This window comes from Sorex araneus, chromosome 2 (assembly GCF_027595985.1).
Source record: "Sorex araneus isolate mSorAra2 chromosome 2, mSorAra2.pri, whole genome shotgun sequence".
In the NCBI taxonomy this organism is placed as follows: Eukaryota; Metazoa; Chordata; class Mammalia; order Eulipotyphla; family Soricidae; genus Sorex; species Sorex araneus.
The window spans coordinates 344037542-344059308 of record NC_073303.1 but is presented as its reverse complement, the minus strand read 5'-3'; the positions used below and the strand labels follow the sequence as shown (position 1 = coordinate 344059308).

General features: G+C 35.5%; 1 protein-coding gene across 1 annotated transcript in view; it reads right to left on the bottom strand.

Annotated features, from left to right (window-relative positions):
- ASXL3 (ASXL transcriptional regulator 3) overlaps window positions 1-21767 on the bottom strand; it is a 175980-nt gene that overhangs the window by 130212 nt on the left and 24001 nt on the right. Inside the window, exon 2 of the mRNA XM_055127879.1 lies at window positions 12815-12897. Within this exon, the coding sequence (XP_054983854.1) occupies window positions 12815-12897 (83 nt within the window). The remainder of the gene's footprint in view (window positions 1-12814; window positions 12898-21767) is intronic.

Genomic DNA, 21767 nt, shown 5'->3' with positions numbered 1-21767 from the left:
AACAAAAAACTAAGACAAAGGTTGTAGCAAGGTGGCAGAAAGCACACTTTGCATGTATGAGACCCTCAGCAGCAGTCAAGAAAAAGTACAAGCTATTTGTAGTCTTTTCTAATTTTTTTGTAAATTTTGGGTTAAAATATATTACATAAAATATCTTTCTTATTGGAACATGGACGTTTTGGCACTGATGTGCCAAATTACTAGCATAAAGTATATTATTAAAATCTTGCATGACTGACCAACCCATCAAATCAATTCATTTCCCTAAGATCCCAAATAGTGAAATATCATAAATGAAATGCCTTCCAACTGACAACACATTTTCCAAATTATTTTATCTCATAATAGTTTATTACACAAGTTATAATTTTTCTCCATTTTACTATAAAGACAAAATATACTGACTTATCCAGGATAACACAATGCCAAATAGAGAAAGAGAGCTAGAATTCAAATTTCCATTCACTCAATCAGAAAATATCATGAGCTTGTTATATGAAGGGCACCGTGGGGAAGAGAAGGATCAATGAGACATGAACTCTACCATTAAGGAAATTGCAGTCCTATTATATCAAGAGAAAATTTGAGACAGTTTATTAGATACTACAACAAAGGGACACACGCATTATGTTATAATGGAATCATGATGATAAAATGATGAATTGAAGCTGAAGTTAAAGAATTCTTTATAGAGGAGGAGGTTATGACATTTGAATTGGGCTTGGTGGTGGAAAGTAGAGGACAAGAAATGGTGGAGGTCATTAGAGGCTGAACAGAGTGGAAAACTTGAAAATGTATGGAATATTTAAAAAGTCTATATAGTTATTTCAAACATCAAAATTCATAATATATTTAAGCTAAATTAAGGACATGCATGGGATTTAAAGATAAATGCAGCAGGGATTTGTAGTTGTACTGTCAAAACTTTATTTCCCTACAGCAAAGACTTTCACACTTTTACTTATAGCCTTCAATAAAGTCTATACTCTACACCCTTATAAGGCAAGTCCAACCAGGTATTATAAGGAAAATAATTGCACTCAACTTTCAGAACATGTCTATAAATGGATGCATGTCACAGATTTGGTGCCAAGTGAAGGTGAAGACAAAATCCTCAGGGATAACAAAAGCAACAGGAATTCTGGCTTCCTGGATCTCCTGATGTTGCACATATCTGAGAATATCTACCTTCACACTATCATGTAAAAAATAAACTTCCAATTGATGGAACTAATTGGACACAAAATATTAAACATTAGCTTATATGAATAGAATATGCTATATGCCAAATATAAATCAAAAGTAACTTCTCAAACCTCAGTTCTCAAAACCTGAGAAAAGTCTTCTGGAAATATTTAAATTACAAATGACTTAATTCAGTGAGAAAGGTATAACTGCGACAGACTTGAAAAAATATTTTTAAATTTTAAACTAATACTTTAAACTAATGATTTAAACTAATGATCATAAGCAGCCTTCCCCCACACCAGGGGCCCCCTTGGAAGGGGTTTGGGGTTGAATTTCCCTCCTTGCCCCAAGCAGAGTCCCAGCAGCTGAAAACCTCCAGAACCCAGCCACAGCCATGATCAAATCAAGGCCACTCTCCACACTTCGGATGAGCCTCACTCATAAAGGAACTGACAGAAAAACCCAAGTATGCGGGACCCCTGGCAGAGATCTCCAAGCCTGCTCGGATCGGGACTGGGCCTCCTCCACCCAGATCCCCAGTTTTCCAGTAGCTTGGCAGTCACACACACAAACTGCCCCCAGTGCCATGTAATCTCATCAACGGTAAAGATCCAGAGACTATAAAACAAAGCTCCCAGAAGAGTGATGCAGAATCTTGCACAGCAGAGGCTGGCAAGCTACCCGTGGAGTATTCAATATGCCAAAAACAGTAACAATAATGGGCCTCATTCCCCTGAACGCAACAGGGACGAATGGAGACGTTACTGGCGCCCGCTTGAGCAATCAATGAGCAACAGAACAACAGTGATACAGTGAATCTTAGGCAGCAGAAAATGCCAGGAGTAAACATTATCATGGCATAAATAAAAAATATGGTAACATCATGAATTATAAAAATTTGGTAACAACAGTGGTACTGAGTTTAACCTCATTTATTCTAAAACTAATCAATACATAGATGCTGTACCACATTGATACTCCTAAAGATCTAGCTGCAAGAAAAGTCAATTTGTTACTGAAGCCAGAAAAAAATCAATAAATTAAAATTAAATTTTTGCTCTGAATACATATTAATCAACAACACTTTCATTTACCCATTGGACTAAGACTAATTTTACTGTAATTATATTTGAACATATAATTACTAACCATTTTTATATTTATACATGAAAAGAGGAAAATTTAATGTTTATATGTAAATTACTGCATTGTGAATAAAGAAAAAATAGGCTGTTTTTCCTCTAGTTTAGAGGAAAAATAAGGGTAGTAGATGACCTGTTTTTATTAATTATCTACAGGCATATGGAGTCACCATTTCTTGATGAATCTCATCTTAGAGATTTTCAAAGAAGAGTCAGAATAAGAATTCTCAACCAACAGCATTGCGACTTACTGAATGGACTGCTTTCTACAGCAGTCTCTATGGGCAAGAATGGAAGGCAGGCTCACTCCCTCACCTGCTCTTCAGCCCTTCTATGGACATGGTTTTGACGGTAACAAGAAGAGTCAACAATGTTAGATATGAGTTTCAAATATAAATTACAGTACAACCTTTCCTGCACTCCAACTTCTAACAGCAGTATTACAAATATTTACTACTGGAAGCAAATAAAATCAGGAAATAGAGGGTGAATCAATGAAAATCCATCATTTCAGAAAAATTAACTGAAAGGCATGTCCCTTCAAATGATACATTAAAAGTAAGATTCATCTCCATCTCTTCATACAGCCTTGTCTAGATTGTCTACAAAATTTTTCACATGTGTCTCAAATTTTAAAATGATCTTTCCTTTCTAAGATGAGGCTAATGGACAACTCACCTTCCCTAAGCCTTAGATTAATATCTGTAAAGTTTGATGTATAATTTGCAACAAGCTTATCAGAAAAATAAAAATGCTTTTAACTGAGTTTAGCTGTTTGATATTAAAACTTTAATTTATTACAGAGAGGTTATTCTGAATGTCCTCTAGTTTTAAGAAACTTTGCTGTTAGGTATATCCTCAAAATCATTCCTTAAAGTTATATAGTAATAATAATAGCAAACATCCCCTTTTTAAATCAGTGCTAAGTTTACTGGAGGTATCCTTCTCAAATATGTGGGAATTAGTCAACCCTCTGCTCTTTTATCACAAAACAGTGACCTTGTTAAAAGCTAGAAAGTGCTCACATAAAGTGCTCAGGTAAACCCGTGATTGAGAACTCAGAAAGGGAAGGGCCAGATTTTAAAATTTAGGTAACTATCTGCTCCTAGGTAATCAAAATGCTACAAGATACTCTTTAACAATTCCTCATCATTTTCTTATAAGAAGAATGTGCCAGTGTATCTAATAAGCAATCGATGAAACCGTGGGAATTAAAGTCATATGAGGCCAAATCAAAAGAATGATGTCTAAAAATTAAACTCTAAAAGTTGGGATATACAACATTAAAAACAAAAATCAATTTTTTTCTAAGCAATTACAAAGTCATTTCTATATTTAATTCACCATTTCCTTAATGAATAGAGGTACAGGGATTCTGAAGTGATTTTTACTAATCCTAACTAGACTTAAGAATTTAATATCCAAGCCATTGTTTAGACTATGTCACCAGCAAAGATCTGTTCAAGAAAATCTTTTGTGCTTGCCATTTTTCTACACCTAGCATCCTGTAGGTCACCTTTAATATATAATAAATAACAAGCTGAATGATAATCCTTGAACAAAATGTTGTATTTCATGAAGACATGTCAGAGAAGGACCACCTCATGAGCTGAGGTTAGCACATGGCCTAAAGGGAAATGTGTTGTGCCTGAAAATTTCACATCTTTAGTAATACCAAAAAATAAAAAAGAATAAGAGGAAGGACTGATATTTTTATACCTCCCAGTAAGGGTAAACTAAATAGATGATGAGGACAATAGATAAATTATATTATACTGATTATCATTAACAGTAAAATATGGATAATTCCAGACTAAAGAAAATTACCTGTAGAATTAAGTCTTTCTACATCTAAAAATACTCACTCATTTTGGCCTCCTTTTCTTTCCCTAAATACATCTATTAAACAGAGAGCAGGGTTAATAAACTAAACTCTCCTCCCCTATGTAAAAATGGTTCAGTAAATCCCATCCATTTGTATTCAGTTGTTCTACAAATACAGTAATTGCCACCCTCTAAAATTGTCTTTTGAATTAATTAAATTTTGTTAGCAATTATGCTTTGACTCATCATAGTTTCCAAGCTCTTCAAAATAAGAGTATCAATCTATAAATCAAAAATAAAATAGTGAGAAACAAATATGACATCCTTACTCCTCCTCTTATGTTACCTCTTCGCAAAGCAATGCCTTCTAAAACAAGTAAAGGTATAAATGTATACTTCAGATACATTTTACTGCTGTCCATACGTCCAAATCTTTGCTCAAAGTCATACTTTCATGTTGGAATAGCATAAAAGTTAACGTACCTTTTTACTCTCTGCAACTTCCAAATCTAAATGGATTATGTTCTTTTCCTTTTCAACCTCTATTTACAGTTAGGATACAAACTGAAAAGATTCAACACACCATCTTATCTGTTAAAGTTAAGACTTTAATCTCAATGGGTAATATATAAGAAAACATCAAATACCAGTTCTGTCTTTGGTAGGTCAATAAATTCAAGATAATAAATCTTCATTGGTTCAGTTTCTCTATCTCTAAAATGTTAATATACCTATCTCAAATGTTTTATAGGTAGTTCAGAAGAATCTTTAACAGCAGGTGTTATGTAAGTAAATTATTTTAAAAAACAATATATATTTGTTCAGAATCAAATCTCTACTCGCTAATTTGCTTAACAATTAACAATACATTAAGCACACAGTATGATCCACCAATACACCAAATAAATGAATATAAGAATTGGAATTCCTTAACAATTTTTTTGTGAAAAAGAATATTTTGTGACATGAAACACCACATAATTTTAGGAACTCAAGAGAACTTAGAAATTTCCAAATTAAAAATTTTAAAAAAACAATAAAACACCACTTACTCATTTAATCTGGAAAAATGCTTCAAGGGAGAGGTTGGAAAGCGAATTAATCACAATGAAGAAAAGTGTGGAGACACACTTAAATCCTAAAAGCAATTTATAAGATCTTAACGACATAAATGCACTTTAATTTAGTGTTAATGGAATTAATATATGCTATAGTTTCCACAAGGCTCTACGATTTTAAAACTAAGCCTATAGTAAGTACTTAAAAATATTTTTAACTAGGTACTTGATTAACTCTCTATAATAATATCTACATCTCCACAACTTTATTTTATTTTTTCTATTGTCCACTCTACAGTTAGGCATCTATATACTGAGTTCTATGAACATACCTAATCTCTAATTCATGACTGCCAAAAGATAGAAAGATAGCAAAGTTTGTATGCAAGCTATGCGCTAGGAAAAGGTCTAAACTTTGAAAAAAGAAGTTAAGAGAATCATTGCAACTTAAAAAAAAAATCCCTGGCAACAATATTCATTTTGGTTTTACATAGATATCTGAGGAAATGTAGGATAAAATCCTTAATTATCCTGAAAACAAAACAGACTTACTCTTGAAAATTATGCACTATAGATTTTAGAAAACCTGGCTTAACAAAATCTTATAATTTCTATTCCTCTAAAAACAAGTCAACTATAAAAATAAGTTCTCATGTCAGCATATCAATTGCTTTGCATTTGAATTAATGTTGTCAAGTTCAAAATAAGAAAGCCAAAGGAAAGTCATTTAGACATGTGGCAATTAAGATAAAGCAAAAAGCACCACTTAGAAAAAATTAAATAAAAATCACCCCAGTTTAAATGCTTATTCCCACCCAACGATTTTCACCTGTGTAGGATACTTAGACTCACAATGTAATTTTACATCCATTTCTTGTTCTGTTTCTACTCTGAATATTTATAGAGTGCTCAGTATTCCTGAGATAAGTTATACCTAGATCTTGATAAAGCTGAAATCACTTAAATTACCCTTTCGTTCAATTATTTGGAAGAAAGGTGGGAAAGAACTTGACATACTGAAAAAACGTATTAAGAAATGGTCATTTTCAGAGCTATAATTGAGTACCATAGTGAATATTGATGCCTTGGGGATTATACGCAGGCACCATAGATCACAGCTATTTTTACCAAAGACTTCAAATAAAATCCAAATCAATTTATGTTATATGAATATACACATTATATTTGAACAGGCAACTTGGATCAAGTTTAACACTGGTTTACATATTAGAAATAACATGAAAACATATATTTAGAGTATATAAAAATAAAAGCATAGCACTGTGTTAAGCATTGTTATGAATATCTACCAAGATGAACAGGTACTCAAATTCTAGAAGTGTTTTTATGGTATGCTCTATATCATGAAAGCTAGAATGTAACATTCCAAATATTGAATCACTATCAAAATATCACAAAATGTTGTATCCCTCCAAAATGCATTTGTTGACGACCTAGATGTAAAGAAAAAGTGGCCAAGAGTTGGGAAACCAGAGAAGATGTAATGACAAAGTGAACCACTTCATAGGAACCAACTGGCTTATGAGGGTTTCAGAGAAAGGAGTTAAAACTGGGCCAGATAAATAGTAGAGTAGGCAGGGTACATGACTTGCATGAGGCTGATATAGTTTCAATTCCTGGCAACCCATATGGTCCTCCGAGACAGCTAGAAGTAAGCCCTAAGCAGAGTCAGGTATGAATAAAAAAAAAATAATAATATTAAATGAAAATAGACTATGTCTAATTCTAATCTGAGTAATGACAAATACAGTGTTTATGTCAATATTTTAGGGACTTATTTACAAGCAACTATAGGCTATATATGTATGTATACATACATATATATACATACATATGTGGATTTCTGTTTCTGTTTCATGGTAGCTGTCTCATGCACTCCTTAGCACATGACTCTATACACCATTTATACAATGAGAGAATCAGACATTAGCATATGGCAGGAAAGACACTGTAAACTAACAAAATAATTCTAGAATGTCCCAACACTACCAACCAGACCAGCATTTTAGTTGTGAAAGGAAGGATGGCATCATGGAGCCTGGAGATAAGAATTGATTTTGCAATAGAAATTATTTGTGTTTCTTTCTTATCTCTAGACAAAACATTTCAGCAGCTAGAGAGAATCATCTCCTTTAGCAGTAATTAGAAACGTAAATCTCACCAAGAAAAATGTCAAGAAATTTTATTGTTTGTCACCGTAGATGGTAATAGAATTTTCTGACACTTTATCCTGCTAGAAAAATGCAACATCTTTAACAAAGCACAATGTGAAGCAGAGATCCTAATTTCAGCATATTATAACAGAGATTACAAAATATAAACATACAATGCCTTAAGACAGTAGCTAAAAACAAATTTACTCTAATAATATTCAAAAGGAATTAAAAAGTTCTCATTGATATCAAATTACAAAATCTTGAGCTGCAAATCGCATGTTCTACATTGCAAAATCAAAAGTCCATATTCTGGGTAAAAAAAAGAACACAACAGAGAATGTTTATAAACCTTCTCAAATGTTCCTATTATATGTTATTATGGGCTGCTACTCTATGGTTAATGAAATCTAACAGATTTTTCTTTGAAATAAGACATCTCAAATACTGTAAAAAATGTTCACCATAAATATCCCCTGTCCCAAATCCCAACAGAGGTGTTTTTTTTATTACTACTGTTATTATTACTGCTTTGTGTGTATGATGGTGGGGGTGGGGAAAAGAGCATCATTGTCCACATTTTATGGCTGCCCCCACCATTACAAAACTGTTAACCTATTAAACAATAAAGTGGGAATTGCATCGCAGTTCATACTACATGAATGGTAGGTATCTTGCAATGACAATGCAATCTTGCAATGACAACACATAGCACATGATCAATTATCACTTACTGATGAATGGTCATTGTGCACATACTAGGTAAGCATAGTAAACATGGTAAACATTACTCTTCAACTTCTCTGCATGCCCCCAAATGGCACTACAATAGAACACACATGTCCTTGGAAGCATGCCCCTGAGTAGCACTACAGTAGAACACACAAGTCCTTGAAATTAAATGAACAGGAAAAAAAAAAGATCCTCCAGCATGAAAAATATTTCAATTTTATTTGTAGTAGAACTATAAGTTTGAACTATTGAAACCAGAATCAAAAAGCAGAATTAGGATATGTCTTCCAAACCCAGAAGATAACTGTAGTTACTCCTCTTTTCCAATAAACATATTTTGAATTACTGCAAATAAAATCATATTCTATAGTAACACCTTAATTCCCAGAGGGAGGTAAAATATCTAGCAGAGTGGTCCAAACAAGCATATCATGTATCCAACCACAAAAAGCAGCACACTGGAATATGCACATCTTTATCCCTTGATTTAAACAACATAGCTACTGGATGATCAAATTCTGATAATCTGAAATGCATTCTAAACAGATGCTTCATCAGTTGCACTCAATTCAAATACAAAGTAATAGAAGCCTGATAAAACTCAGAATCAGTAATCTAGGCAAATAGATGTACCAGAATAAAATCATATATCGATCAAAGATGTTGTAGGAAATCAATTCATGATACTATTAAGTTTCCTCAACAAAGTCTTTATGTATTTGTGACTACTGTATTCATTTACCTTTTTAAACCCATTCGGAAACTACTTGTTTCTGTCTGGCCTTTTCAAACAGAATTTAATCACACACTACACATTTCATCAATAACATGAAGAAGATATACAAAACATGATATAGAAAAGCTGTCTCTCTTTTTATCATGTCTCCATGGAAAGTATATAATTCAAAGTGTCACTTCAAAGAGTGAAAGATAACACGAAATGTCAAGAAATCCACTGCAAATAAATTAGCAATATCACATATAGTAGACATAGTAGACACATTTAAGTCCTCACAGCAGTTCTGTGATAGCTATTGAATCTTTTATTGTAAGTTACAGGTTTAAGCCGGAAGCACTTACAGTGTTTGGAAACACGCAACAGTACAATAACCTCACATGTTCACAGATAACATGCTGGAGTCTAAGCCTGCATATATTTGCTGTGAGTCCCACAAAGCTCTTAGGATCCTTTTGATTAAAAACAAACTATCAAACAAAAGGGCAAACACACCATGAAATGTTAAAAAGAAGCTAACGCTAAAATACAAGCTAGAGTCATCACTAAGTGCCAGCGAATTAACATCTTGAGAAGAAGATTATTTACTCAACAAATATTTATTGAGTATCTTCTGGGTGCTGAGACTATTAGGGACCCTGCCCTTGAAAGAACTCACAGACTGGCAGGAAAACAAACAAGGACAAAATTACAGTACGGCAAAGTAAATGCTACAGGAGATCTTGCTGGGTGCACACAATGAAGGAATTCCCTGGTACTCCAAACAAATGTCATCCATTTAAAGCCAAGTGTGAAACGATGACGGGCAAAACCCCAAAATTCTCTACACTAGGCATGCAAGGTAGAGGTGGACTGTTTGGGGAAAGCCTAAACGTGATCCACTGAGGAAGCCATCAAAAAGTCAAGGCACCTTAGCTGAATTTCAGTTAATTACTCATCAGCATTCAATCAAGCATATCACAAATCTGCATTTCTTGAAAAACACATTGTTAATACTGAGAAACTAGGCAACTATGTATGACCTTATGATGATGGAATTTCTATATAATTTACTTAAGAAAATAGACACCGTTACACTTCATTTGCTTAGCTTTGCTACCTTTATATGTGGGAAACATTTTAGGATTTGGATAGAAAACTAGTACATTAAGTAGTCAAAATAAATGTCAGAATCTGCTCCCCTAAAGCCACCTAGTACGTAGGAAAGGCTGCAACTAACTCAAAACAATTTTGAGTGTAACTTTATATGCTGTTATTTGATTGTTATAGAAGTCATTTTATTCCCATAACTAGAAGAAAATAGGAGAGTGGTCACAGATACACCAGTCATAGGTAATAATAGGAAGGAGGAAATTTCAAAGAAAGTCAAAAGAAATAAGAAAACTAATTAAGAACCTTCAATACCAAGCTGATATGACAAAAAAAATAGGATTGGATATCTCTTTTCCTGTTCTCTCTTCTATTCAACTTGAGAATTCCTTACAGGTACTTTTACTATCACTAAACAGGCTCATCAGCACTTATAACAATGAACTCTCCCCACCCCAAAGGACACTAAAAGACTGGGAGGAGGACAGCATGTAGAGAAACATGAGGTTATCTTTCTATTTCAATGCTTTTTAACTCTTAAAAAATAGGGGTATTTGGGGTTTTTTTTTTGCTTTTTTGGGGGTCACACCGGCGATGCTCAGAGGTTACTCCTGGCTCTGCATTCAGGAATTACCCCTGGCGATGCTCAGGGGACCATATTGGATGCTGGCAATTGAACCTGGGTCGGCCGCGTGCAAGGCAAACGCCCTACCCGCTGTGCTATCGCACCACCCCTGGTATTTGTTTTTTTTAAACTACACATTTAAAGCAGTTTCCTACACAATTCTGGGAAATCTAGCATTTTAAAAAATATGAAACAGTGCTGTTACAATAAGCGTAAAGTAAAATGCTGTTCAGAACCATGGTACAGAAATATTACACTGTAAGTTATGTAACAACTGAGCGTAGCATAGTGACTCCTGTGCAGAATATCTTAATGAGTATAACTTCAAATGTCTCCTTACAGGAGATGCTGTTTAAGTCTTTGTTGGCAGATTTTCTGACACAAAGCTGACACTTGACAGTAGTTGATATCCTACCATTTTTACCTCCTCTTTTCTTTTGACTGAAGCACAAAGATTTTCCATGCTTTCTAAGTGGCATAAATATTTCCTGGATTTTTGAGAGTAAGTAAGAAGACAATTAATTTGCAGATATCCCCGTACTGCTCTCTAACTCCTCACACTAACATCTGGTTTAGAATAGGGTCAGGCTGAAGCGGTACTACAGCAGGTAAGGTGCTTGCATGTAGTCTACTCTGATTGACCCCTGGCATCCCATATGGTCCCCCAGGCACTGCCAGTTGTGATTCCTGAGTGCAGAGCCAAAAGTAACCCCTGAGCTTTGCCAGGTGTAGCCTAAAAAATGAAAAAGAGGAAAAGGGTCTCTTATGACAGAGATAAGGCTCTGTCATCAACTTCCCTCCACTTTGAGGGCATTGGGATTACTGCAAACAGTGTAGTTACAGTACTCCATGTTCTTTCTTCAAAATGGGCACACAGAAAAAAGTTTTTAAAAATAGAATAGAAAATTGAACGTAGGGGTCCTGCACACCCTAAAATGGGATATTCATAGATTAAACTTGAGAAAGACGCACTTTTAAACAGAGTGGTGAATGCCACCCACACTTCACAGAAACAGGAGTTAAGGGTTAGTACTAAATTTTTAGAAAATATTAATCCCAAGAGAATATTCATTTCTTCGAAGTTCTGGCTCAATGTCTGTCAAAAAAATGTTTCAAAACGTAGTTTACCCGGTTTCATTTTAACCAAGTGCCACCACTTTTTCCACCAAGTGCCTGTAGGTGGACTATTTTATGCCCCCCGACCCCCCAAAAAATATTTCATTCTATGTAATATGGATTATTGTTTGCACATATGACAACTCTGGTTACTTTATTCTTGTTTTTCTCTCCGTCAGTGATGTCATCAGAATGACCCTAAAAAACTGACTAAAGTTCAAATACTAAAAATAATGCATGGAATAAGTTAGCTCATCTGAGAAATGTGTCATTATATAAAAAGGAATATTACTTAGCAACAAATGTGACAAGTAGCAGCTCAGAAACACAACACTAATAGAAACCAGTAACAAAAGATTTCCTGTTGTACAGTTCAATTTATATGAAAGGTCCACAGTAAACATATCCTTAGATACAGGAGATAGATTAGAGATTATTGGGGGCTGGTGAGAATAGGAAATAAGAAAAATGATGCTAATGAGTATGGGATTTCACTTTAGGATAATGAAAATTTCCTAAAACTGAACTGGGAAGACTGTGATATGGTGTAAAATTAGTGATAATGACTGTACAATTTTGTGCCTATACTAAAAACCACTGAACTATACATTTTAAATGGGTGAATTTTATGTTGTATGAATCATATCTCAATAAAGCTGCTATTTTTAAAGGCTCAACAGCTGATTAATGATGCTCAAGTAAGGAGTTCTAAATATATGAGAACTAAATTTTCAACTACATTTATTGGCACTTTGAATTTTATCAGAGTGAGGTCATCTTAATATCCTGGGTTCTAGCTATTAAGTCTGCAAAAGTGTTACACTACTCTCAGAAATACAATATCCTCTTATAAAAAATATAGGAATAACTCCAAAGAGAGGCTAGTTCACACAGTCTGTTCTTTGTCAACAAAATATATTTTATATCTATCTATTGTAACTAAATCAATTGCAAGTTCCAAGAAAAATTTTGATTATCAAAAATCTAGCACAAAAACTATATGAAGGTAGTTATTTAATACACAATAAATATTACATGAAAAAATCTAGATACATCCATTATTTTGCAAGTATTAACATGGCAATTATTAATCAATGAAAATAGAAAACTTTACAAATATGAATACTGACCTTGTTTCTTTTAAACCTTCTTTCTGAATTACTTCCAATATCTGCTTTGCTGTCATTGGTGAGTTGGGATGCTTTTCTAGTGCCTACAAGATAAAGAAAAACATAAGATTCCTAGATTAAAGCGCAGAATCATTCCAAATAATGTGCATGTGAATCATGCAATGTTTCCTTCAAATTTTCAAAGGGAAGGGACTGCTTTGTCAAAATAAGGTCTCATTGTACACTTCAGGTGTAAAGTGAGAATAATTTTTTTTTTCCTGATCATTACAGGCAATTTTTGTGACTTATAGGGGCTCATCTTAAAAAACACAAATATACCCCCCCAAAAAGGTAAAACCTAAAGGAATCGAGTTTAAAATGCACATCATTTCTTTCATTAAAAAGTTGCTAATGAATTATAGTTTAAAACATTTCAGGCTGTTAAACTAGTTCCTAAATTTCTGGGGCCTTAGAAAACATAGAGCCTGAATATGAGCAATGGCAGAGAAGTAAGTGGTCCGAAATACCCTGGAGTCATGTTTTAGTAAACCTTTTTAATATTTTAAAATGGGAAGGGGGTCTTCTTCAAGGCCAGAACGTGAAAGCAGCGCACAGAAGCCTGCGGGACTCATGACAGTGTTTTCCAGTTCAGCTCAGTTTCCATTCGTTTGCCTTTTCCAATTAATTTTCAGTAAGCCCATTCATCTTCCTAGTCAGTCCATTTCAGTTCTGGAAACTAAGTCCTATTTTCTTTCTCTCCCCTTTTTATTTCCTACACAGTCTTTGATAGACGGGGGTATTTCTAAATAAACTGTCGGGAATCCATGGGACATAGTGAATCAGTTCCCTGGTGTATTAGGCAATCATCCCTGGATATCAAGTTCCTTTACTTATCCAGGGACATGGCTACATGTTGTGAAAACAGTCAACAGTGCCCACACTGCTCATCAACATGAACTACAGGGACCACCCATGGGTACAAGAAACGATTCTCTACACATCTTTACAATGACTTCCCCCAAGGGCAGACAATACCTATTTAAAGATATGTATAGAAGCTACTTGCACGAGTCAGGGTCCATTGCAACTTTAAAAGTTTGAGTATTCTGATTTTTGCTTATTTGTTAGAATCATCATGATTATCAGAATTAACTGGGTACTGTAAAAACTAAAAATTGGCAAGTCTTCCAAATCTGTTCCAACAACTCTGTGATCTTTTCTATTATAAGTGGCCAAATTTCAACTATACTGCCAGTAAAGGGTCAGTTCCTCAAAGTCCTTATATAAAGCCAGCCCCAGGATACCAGGAGGGCCACTCTGATTTTCTTTCCTTTCTCGTTTCCAGAAACTTTCCCCATTTTTCCCAGTCTAGATCAGCCCCTTGGTGATGTAGTGGGTTAGTTCTTCACGATTATAGAACTACGAGCTCCATTAAGAAAGGTACAACAAGTATGTCTAAAACAGGTCTTTCAAAGAAAAACTGTCCTCACAGAGGAGGGCACTGGAGAGCTGAACTTAAACTGGGAAAGGGGGAAAAAGAAACATAGGCATAGCTGTGTAGGGAAGAGAACTACACGTAAAAATATTGTTTTAAAAAAAAGGCAAGAAGGAAACTGCATTAAAGGGGGTAGATATTAGATCACAAAGAGAAGCAAAAAAGAAAGACATGAAAACAAAACAAAAAAAAGTTGGCAGAATTTTGAAATTAAGAACTGTCAGTAGGGCAGGCATATTCATGGATTATTGGAAGGAGATGCTATGGTCACATGGACTATATACACAGGATGGGTATCAACCCAAATGATAGGCAATGCTGGAAACACTAATGGACTCTCTGAATAGATATAGGCAGAAGGGCAACAGACACAGACATACAAGTAAGCAAGCAAGAAAGAGAGAAGCTGGAAGGAAAAGACACAGGATGGTTGAAAGAGGGGTATAGAGGATAAGGGAGAGAAAGGAGGAAAATTGAGCTGAACTGGGAATGTCCAAAGGCAAACTGATTAAATCTAGAAAAGGGCTGAAGAGCAAATTCCAGTGTACTAGGCAATGTTTTAATGGAAATTTGGGTGCACTTGAAAGTGGGGTTACTCACTGTGGAGGACTCCCTGTTTCTCTTCCTGAGTACAGGCCCCTCAGCACACCTGGGCAGCTCCTCCCAGCAATTGAGAGAATTTGGATAGCCCTGTCCCCTTCTCTATGCCATCACATCCTACTCTACAAAGGAAGTAAAAGTGCCAAGAATTACATCATGAACTGGATGAGAGGCAGGAAGGAAATGATGGAGCCACACAAAACACCAGAAGCCACCCTCAGTTCCTGCAAGACAGAGAAAGGAGACAGAGAGGGAGAAGTTCCTGCGCGTGAATAAGTTTCACTGAACTAACTGTGTGAACATTAATAGAACAAAAGATAGAGAGAAATTACCTTCACAGAACAAAACATTGATACCATCAAAATAATGTGACACACGGCAAAGACAGGAATCAGACTTGCAGGCAACCATACTCAAGCACTACAGGGCAAGGGGCCACACTCAGAATGAAATGACAGTCAACACAATTTCAGACTTTTAGGCAGAGTAACTGCCTCTTGCCCCAACAATTTCTGGGTATGAGCCTCTATCGTATCTCAGATTATAAAAATTATGCCCTGTGTATTTCTTTTTTTCATTTTACCAAACACAACTGGTACTTGAATGTGACCACAGTTAAGTGACTTTTATCTTTTAATATAATACCTTCTCGGGGCTGGGGTGATAGCACAGCTGGTAGGGCTTTTGCCTTGCATACGACTGACCCGGGTTTGATTCCCAGCATCCCGTATGGTCCCCCAAGCACCGCCAGGAGTGAATCCTGAGTGCATAAGTCAGGAGTAACCCCTGTGCATAGCCGGGTGTGACCCAAAAACAAAACTATATATATATAACACCTTCTTCTACTTGTTTCCCACCTTGTACCTGCCTCTTTAGAAACTAAGGTCAAGGATACAATGGATCAGAGCCAGAACAATAGTACAGCAGGTAAGGCATTTGCCTTGCATGTGGCCGAACCAGGTTCAATCCTCAATCCCCAGCATCCCATATAGTCCCCCAAGCACCGCCAGGAGTTCTTTTTTCCTTTTTTTTAAATTTTTTTTTTCATTAATGAATCACCGTGAAGGTGCAGTTACAGTTTCCTGCCTGTGTTACAGTCATACAATACTCGAGTACCCATCCTTCCACCAGTGCCCATTCTCCTCCATCGATGGCCACAGGGTCCCTCCCTCCTCCCCCCCCCCCGCCCCGTCCTGTCTGCCCCCTTCACCCGAGCCGCCCCTCCCCGCCCCCCATGACAGGGAATTCCTTAATGTTCTCTCTCTCCTTTTGGGTGTTATGGTTTGAATGGAGATACTGGGTAACTATCATGTTCAAGCTATAGTCTGCTTTCAAACCGCCTCTCCTATCCTGAGTGGATCCTCCACTGCACTTTGTTGGTGTTCCCTTCTCTGTCTGAGCCCCCCTTGCCAGGAATCATTTCTGAGTGCAGAGCCAGGAGTAACCCCTGAGCATCACTGGGTATGACCTCCAAAAATAAAAAAGTAAAAGTATACAATGGATCAAAGTGCAGGACTGTTCACCATTTTTAGCATTATTTGTCAAAGTGTATTTTTGTAAATATAATCAATATATATTCCAAGTGGTTGAAAAGTTCAAACTGTCTTGAGCTTTAAGAAATATTTTGGGAAAAATTAGGGACTGATTTTAAAGTTTACCATGATTTATAATTAAAGATAAGCCTAGTTTCTGATAGTAAAAATTGTAAAAATTTAAACTCATGTATATTAGATAATAAAATGCAGCCACAGATTAAAACCAATGATAAATTACTATTAATATTCTTGTTTTCCTACTAGAGTTTATTCATAGGTATTAATTTTAATACACAATTACATAAATGTATGTGCATACTTTAGCTGTCTTACTTTTCTCCGTGTAATTTGAATTATTCAAAATAAACATAATAGCACTTTGCTGGGGATATTTATATGCTATTAAAATTTGGCTAATAAAGTGAATTTCACAAAATCATATTCTATCTAACATTCTTAGAGTAATTTTGAGTCCGAGAATGTGACCTCTATCATGTCTCTTGATACACCGCCGGTTGTAGCCTCCAGGAAGCTTTCAACAATCTCTTTTATACAGAGATCAAGCAAAACTGAAAATCTCCTTCTTGCTACAACTTCACCAGCAGTAAGCATTATCTTTAAGAGAATTTGCCAATCTAATAACACTTTTATTAATACTAATAAGGCTAAAGTTTATTTTTCAAATCACTATCATGACAACTAGGATATTTCTATTTTATCAGAGTGTGCACAGCTCTATATATTGTAAGAATAGCATCTGCTTTTACATATTGATATATTTAATCCCTTGCTTAGGTTGTGCATAGTTTAAGAGACATGCAAAATTTTCTATTTTCATATGAACATCTTTATCTGGTCTATTCATTCTGATTTTCACTTCTCAGATTTAGAAACTTTTTATTCAGAAACCATGCAAATCTCTGCAAATATTTTATTCAAATATTTATCTATAGGTATATTTTAATGCTTATGTAATTGAATTGTATGAAGGAAAGCACCCATTTAGTAACCAGCCTTCTATCTGTAAGTCAAATTTTTGAAACAATTTGTTTTATAAGTCAAATTGTGGGTTTGTGAGTCATTTGTGGGTTAATGAGACAACCTTTATCGTATATTAGTGTTAGGTGAATGAAAATATGTTTGAAAGTGAAACTTGTATATAAATGTGAAAACCCAAATGATGAAGTGCACAGAAGCTGAGCTATTGTTGAAGGAGAAATCAGAGTCCCCAGGGCCTCCATATTTATTTGTTCTAATGGTTAAAGTCTCTCTGGGGGTCTCCAGAGTCTGTGGAATAAATTGCCAACCACTGTCCTTGGGACTCATCCAGGAGTCCTGCTGGGTGCCCCTGATCTTTTCATCAATTTCTATGCCAGCACCACACTGTTTTAATTGCTGTAATATTATAATACACTTTACTATCTGGACAGGGCACTGCTCTCATTACTCCTTCTTAAATTTTTAATTGTTCATGTCTTTATTATCTCCAGATGAAATTTAGATTGGAATTAAATGAGACATCTAATTAAATTTTTAAGAAATTTATACACATTGTTCCATGCCTTTAAGTTTTATCAACTGTAATAAACTTTTTATTACATGTTTTTATATTTTAGTCGCAATTATGAATAAGCTTGTTACATATAACACTCTCACATTTCACTGCTAATACATACAAAAAGCTGAATTGCGATAATTGCTATCTATATAAAGTTAATTGAAGTCTTAATAATTCTAACAGCATAGAAGTACCCAAATCTCATTCTCTACAAATAATGTGAATTGTGTCCCTTTCCCAAGAGGTCTATTTTCTCTATCCTTTCTCTTGTATTTACTTTGGGTAAAAACTGGCATTTTCTAGTAACTTTGAAAACTTTGTCCTGAAAATTGAGCTGCTTCATAATTTATTTCCTTGGAAAAAAATATCTCCCTTCCCTGCTGAATTCCCCTAAGGATATCTGTAGCTAGAATTATTAAAACTAGCACTGCCAGAGAAGCCTGTAATTAGACACCACTGGCCAGATATCACTGTCTTCTCTATGCAAATCAGTCTTCCACAGTGTTCAATCTTTACATAAAATTTCCTCTCCTTTTGAAAAAATAAATCCTCCTCCCATAATAGGGAACATGGTGATTCCACCTCAGTCTCACGCTGGGAACTGTGTCTTCTCCGGCTTACACCTCATACACAAAAGTCTTTCAATTCCCAACTACCATTTTCCTTCTGCGTGCTACTTCTCCAACTAGTTTCAAGTTCAGTACTGCCCCCTAAAAGGAGCAGTACTGGTCAAGCCCCCTGGTCAAGGACACAGAGAATACATACATTCGACTTCCCTCCCAGACATGGTGTCTCACATATTTTTCTGAAGATGTAAATCAAACTAGCAAATATATCACCGATTTTCACCTTCTTTGCTCCTGTAACCATCACAACCTATCTCAAAAATACCAATAATAATGTAGATTTGAGACAGACTAATCCCAGAAACCTCCTCCCCACACTTCTACCTGTTATGTTTATAGGATAAAATAATACCTGCAAATCAAATAACAACTGTAATGTAACTGAAAGTAGGAGATGGTTTGCCAAATTACAGCTCATGCTAGGGACATACTTTTCTCTGTTTTAGGTTCAATCTCTCAGCACTATTCTGGTTCAGGAATACCAAGTTTAAAATATTCTATAGCTAACACCCCATTTTCATTATTTTTCTCAGAAAATTAATTTCAGGTGTCCTTAAGATCAATAGCAGTTAGACCAGCATTCACATAATGGTTAAAATTGTGGTCCTTGAGACATTAAATATTCTGGGCAGGCTTACTTGCTTCACTGCAAAATGAAAAGATCTCCATAATTTAAGAATCTTATCAATGATTTATATTTAGATTTGTGGAATCTCAAATGAGTAGCAAATACCAGGCTCACTCCCTTCTTGTAGCATTAATGTGTCTTACTTTAATACATTTAATCTATACTGTTAGCTTAGCAGTTTAATGCCTTGTGTCTTAGGTAAATGATTTTGGGATTATAACAATGAACCATTAAAAGCTCTATACAATTACAGAGAGCTTTCAAACAAAATATCATTTCATTTTTCCTCATACAACATACATCATTTTATTTGACCTTTACAACAATATGGTGAGATGCACAGAGGAGGCAGAATTAACTCTCTTAGAGATTCACAAAGTTGAAGTAATTGATCTAAGGTCATATTATTATTAAGTAAAAGGGCAGGGCTTACATATAATATTCTCAATGAAAATGTTTAAATACAGTAAGACCATCAAATACTCTTACTGTATCTCAGTAATATAATAAGACCTCTGTGCAGTTTCCTGGGACTTTATACATATGTACATATATACATATCTCTTTATATACATATATATTTTTATGTGTGTGTGTGTGTGTGTATACAGACACACACAGACTAAGGAATTCACATATTGAACGTTCCCTTTGCCCACTATTCTTGAGAAACCTCAAAGGTCCATATCACTCTGATGAAACATGAACTGAGATCACCGGGTAGTGTTTAGATTAGGAAATAAATCATGTAAAGTGACGGCACCTCACCAACTTCTCTACACACGTAAATCAATTAGGTAGTCTTCTACTCCTAGTGCATATGGTTATCAGTTAAAGGCTTAAAGATGATACAGTTTTCTGTTGTAACTGCATGCATTTTATAGGGAAAAATATATGCTGAAGTACTATATGAGAATGCATGACTTAAGAGATGGCAAAAATATCGCTACAGTAATTTCAAGAAGCCAGGCTATTTTTCACAAAAGAAGGCAGCATCTAAGGTGAAAAAAGTGAACACAGATTTGGCAAATCTTAAAGTTTGGAGCCAGCAAATCCGATACTAAAGTTTGATTTTTCTACTAAATTTAATTGCTTCTTGTCATGCTCACAGATGTTCTATGGAAACTGAGGGCTACAGTCAACATACTATATGTGGTATATATTTCATGCTCCCACAAATCTCACACTGAGGAACGGATATCTTCTTGAATGCTCATAATAGCTTAAACTGTACACTTCCTAGGTAGCACCTGGCAAAACTGTCATTAGTTATCATTATTTGCTTAATGCTATGCTTCCCGTTACACTGCAAACTTCATGTGTTCAAGCACCGAGGTCATGTGCATATCTGCATCCCCAGATTACAGCACTACTCAGTAGGCCTCAGTAAACAAGGAATAAGTTGATTTGGGAAATGTGTATGACAATCTATCCTGGGAATTTTTATAGAATAAACAGAATTATGTACTTGGGCTGGAGCCATAGTGCACAGCGGGTTGGGTGTTTGCCTTACACGTGGCCAACCCAGGTTCGATTCCTCTGCCCCTCTCAGAGAGCCCAGCAATCTACCAAGAGTATCCCACCCACACAGCAGAGCCTGGCAAGCTACCCATGACATATTCAGTATGCCAAAAACAGTAATAAGAAGTCTCACAATGAAGACATTACCGCTGTCCGCTCTAGCAAATCGATGAACAATAGGATGGCAGTGCTACAGTACTCAGATGAAGCAGGAGACCTACCTCACTACCTTCTTAGATATTTAACCACCTCATCCCCAATCTCAGTCTCTCCATTTCCTCACCGACAAAATGCCATAAGGGCCAAGTGAGATAATGAACATAAAACACTTATTCCAACATGCTCAATAACTGCATACTGCAATAAGTGTGAAAAACACTGTTTAATGTTATTAGCTCAGGGGAGGAGGCTCTTCTCAAATGGAGAATGTAGATATAGCTCCTTTGAGAAAATATTAATTGTTCAATACAAAGAGATGAGCTGCTGGCTATTAGAAGCAGCCCCTTTTTAAGATTTTCTGCATCTGTTTCTACACCAGGTTAGCCACAGAGAGATTCGGCACTGCCCACTACCCTACTCAATCTATTACAGATTTCTCAGGCAAACCTGCACCATGCTGCACATCATTTCACTGTCTAACAGCTTTGCCCCGTGTTTAGTGCGAGAGATTCTACCACATGGTACCGGTTAAGACATTGCTCTGATAACTAGGAAGAACCGCACACTAGAGGGACAAGTGTCCCCATTATATATGCACACAAATCTAGTGCAAATACAGAATGTCAATGGCGACAACTAATTTCCACTAGTATATATGTGATATGTAAACAAACTTTCAAGCAACTATGACGTATAGTATCATAGAATATTCATTATAAAAAAATATTCTGCTTAGAGCAAAATTATCTTAGTTGTGCAGCTTAAGAAAATGCGATTACAACTGAGACTAGAAAAATAAATTTCTGCTTAATCTTTATGCCCATGTTTCCCCTTGAGTACATATCTTCCTTG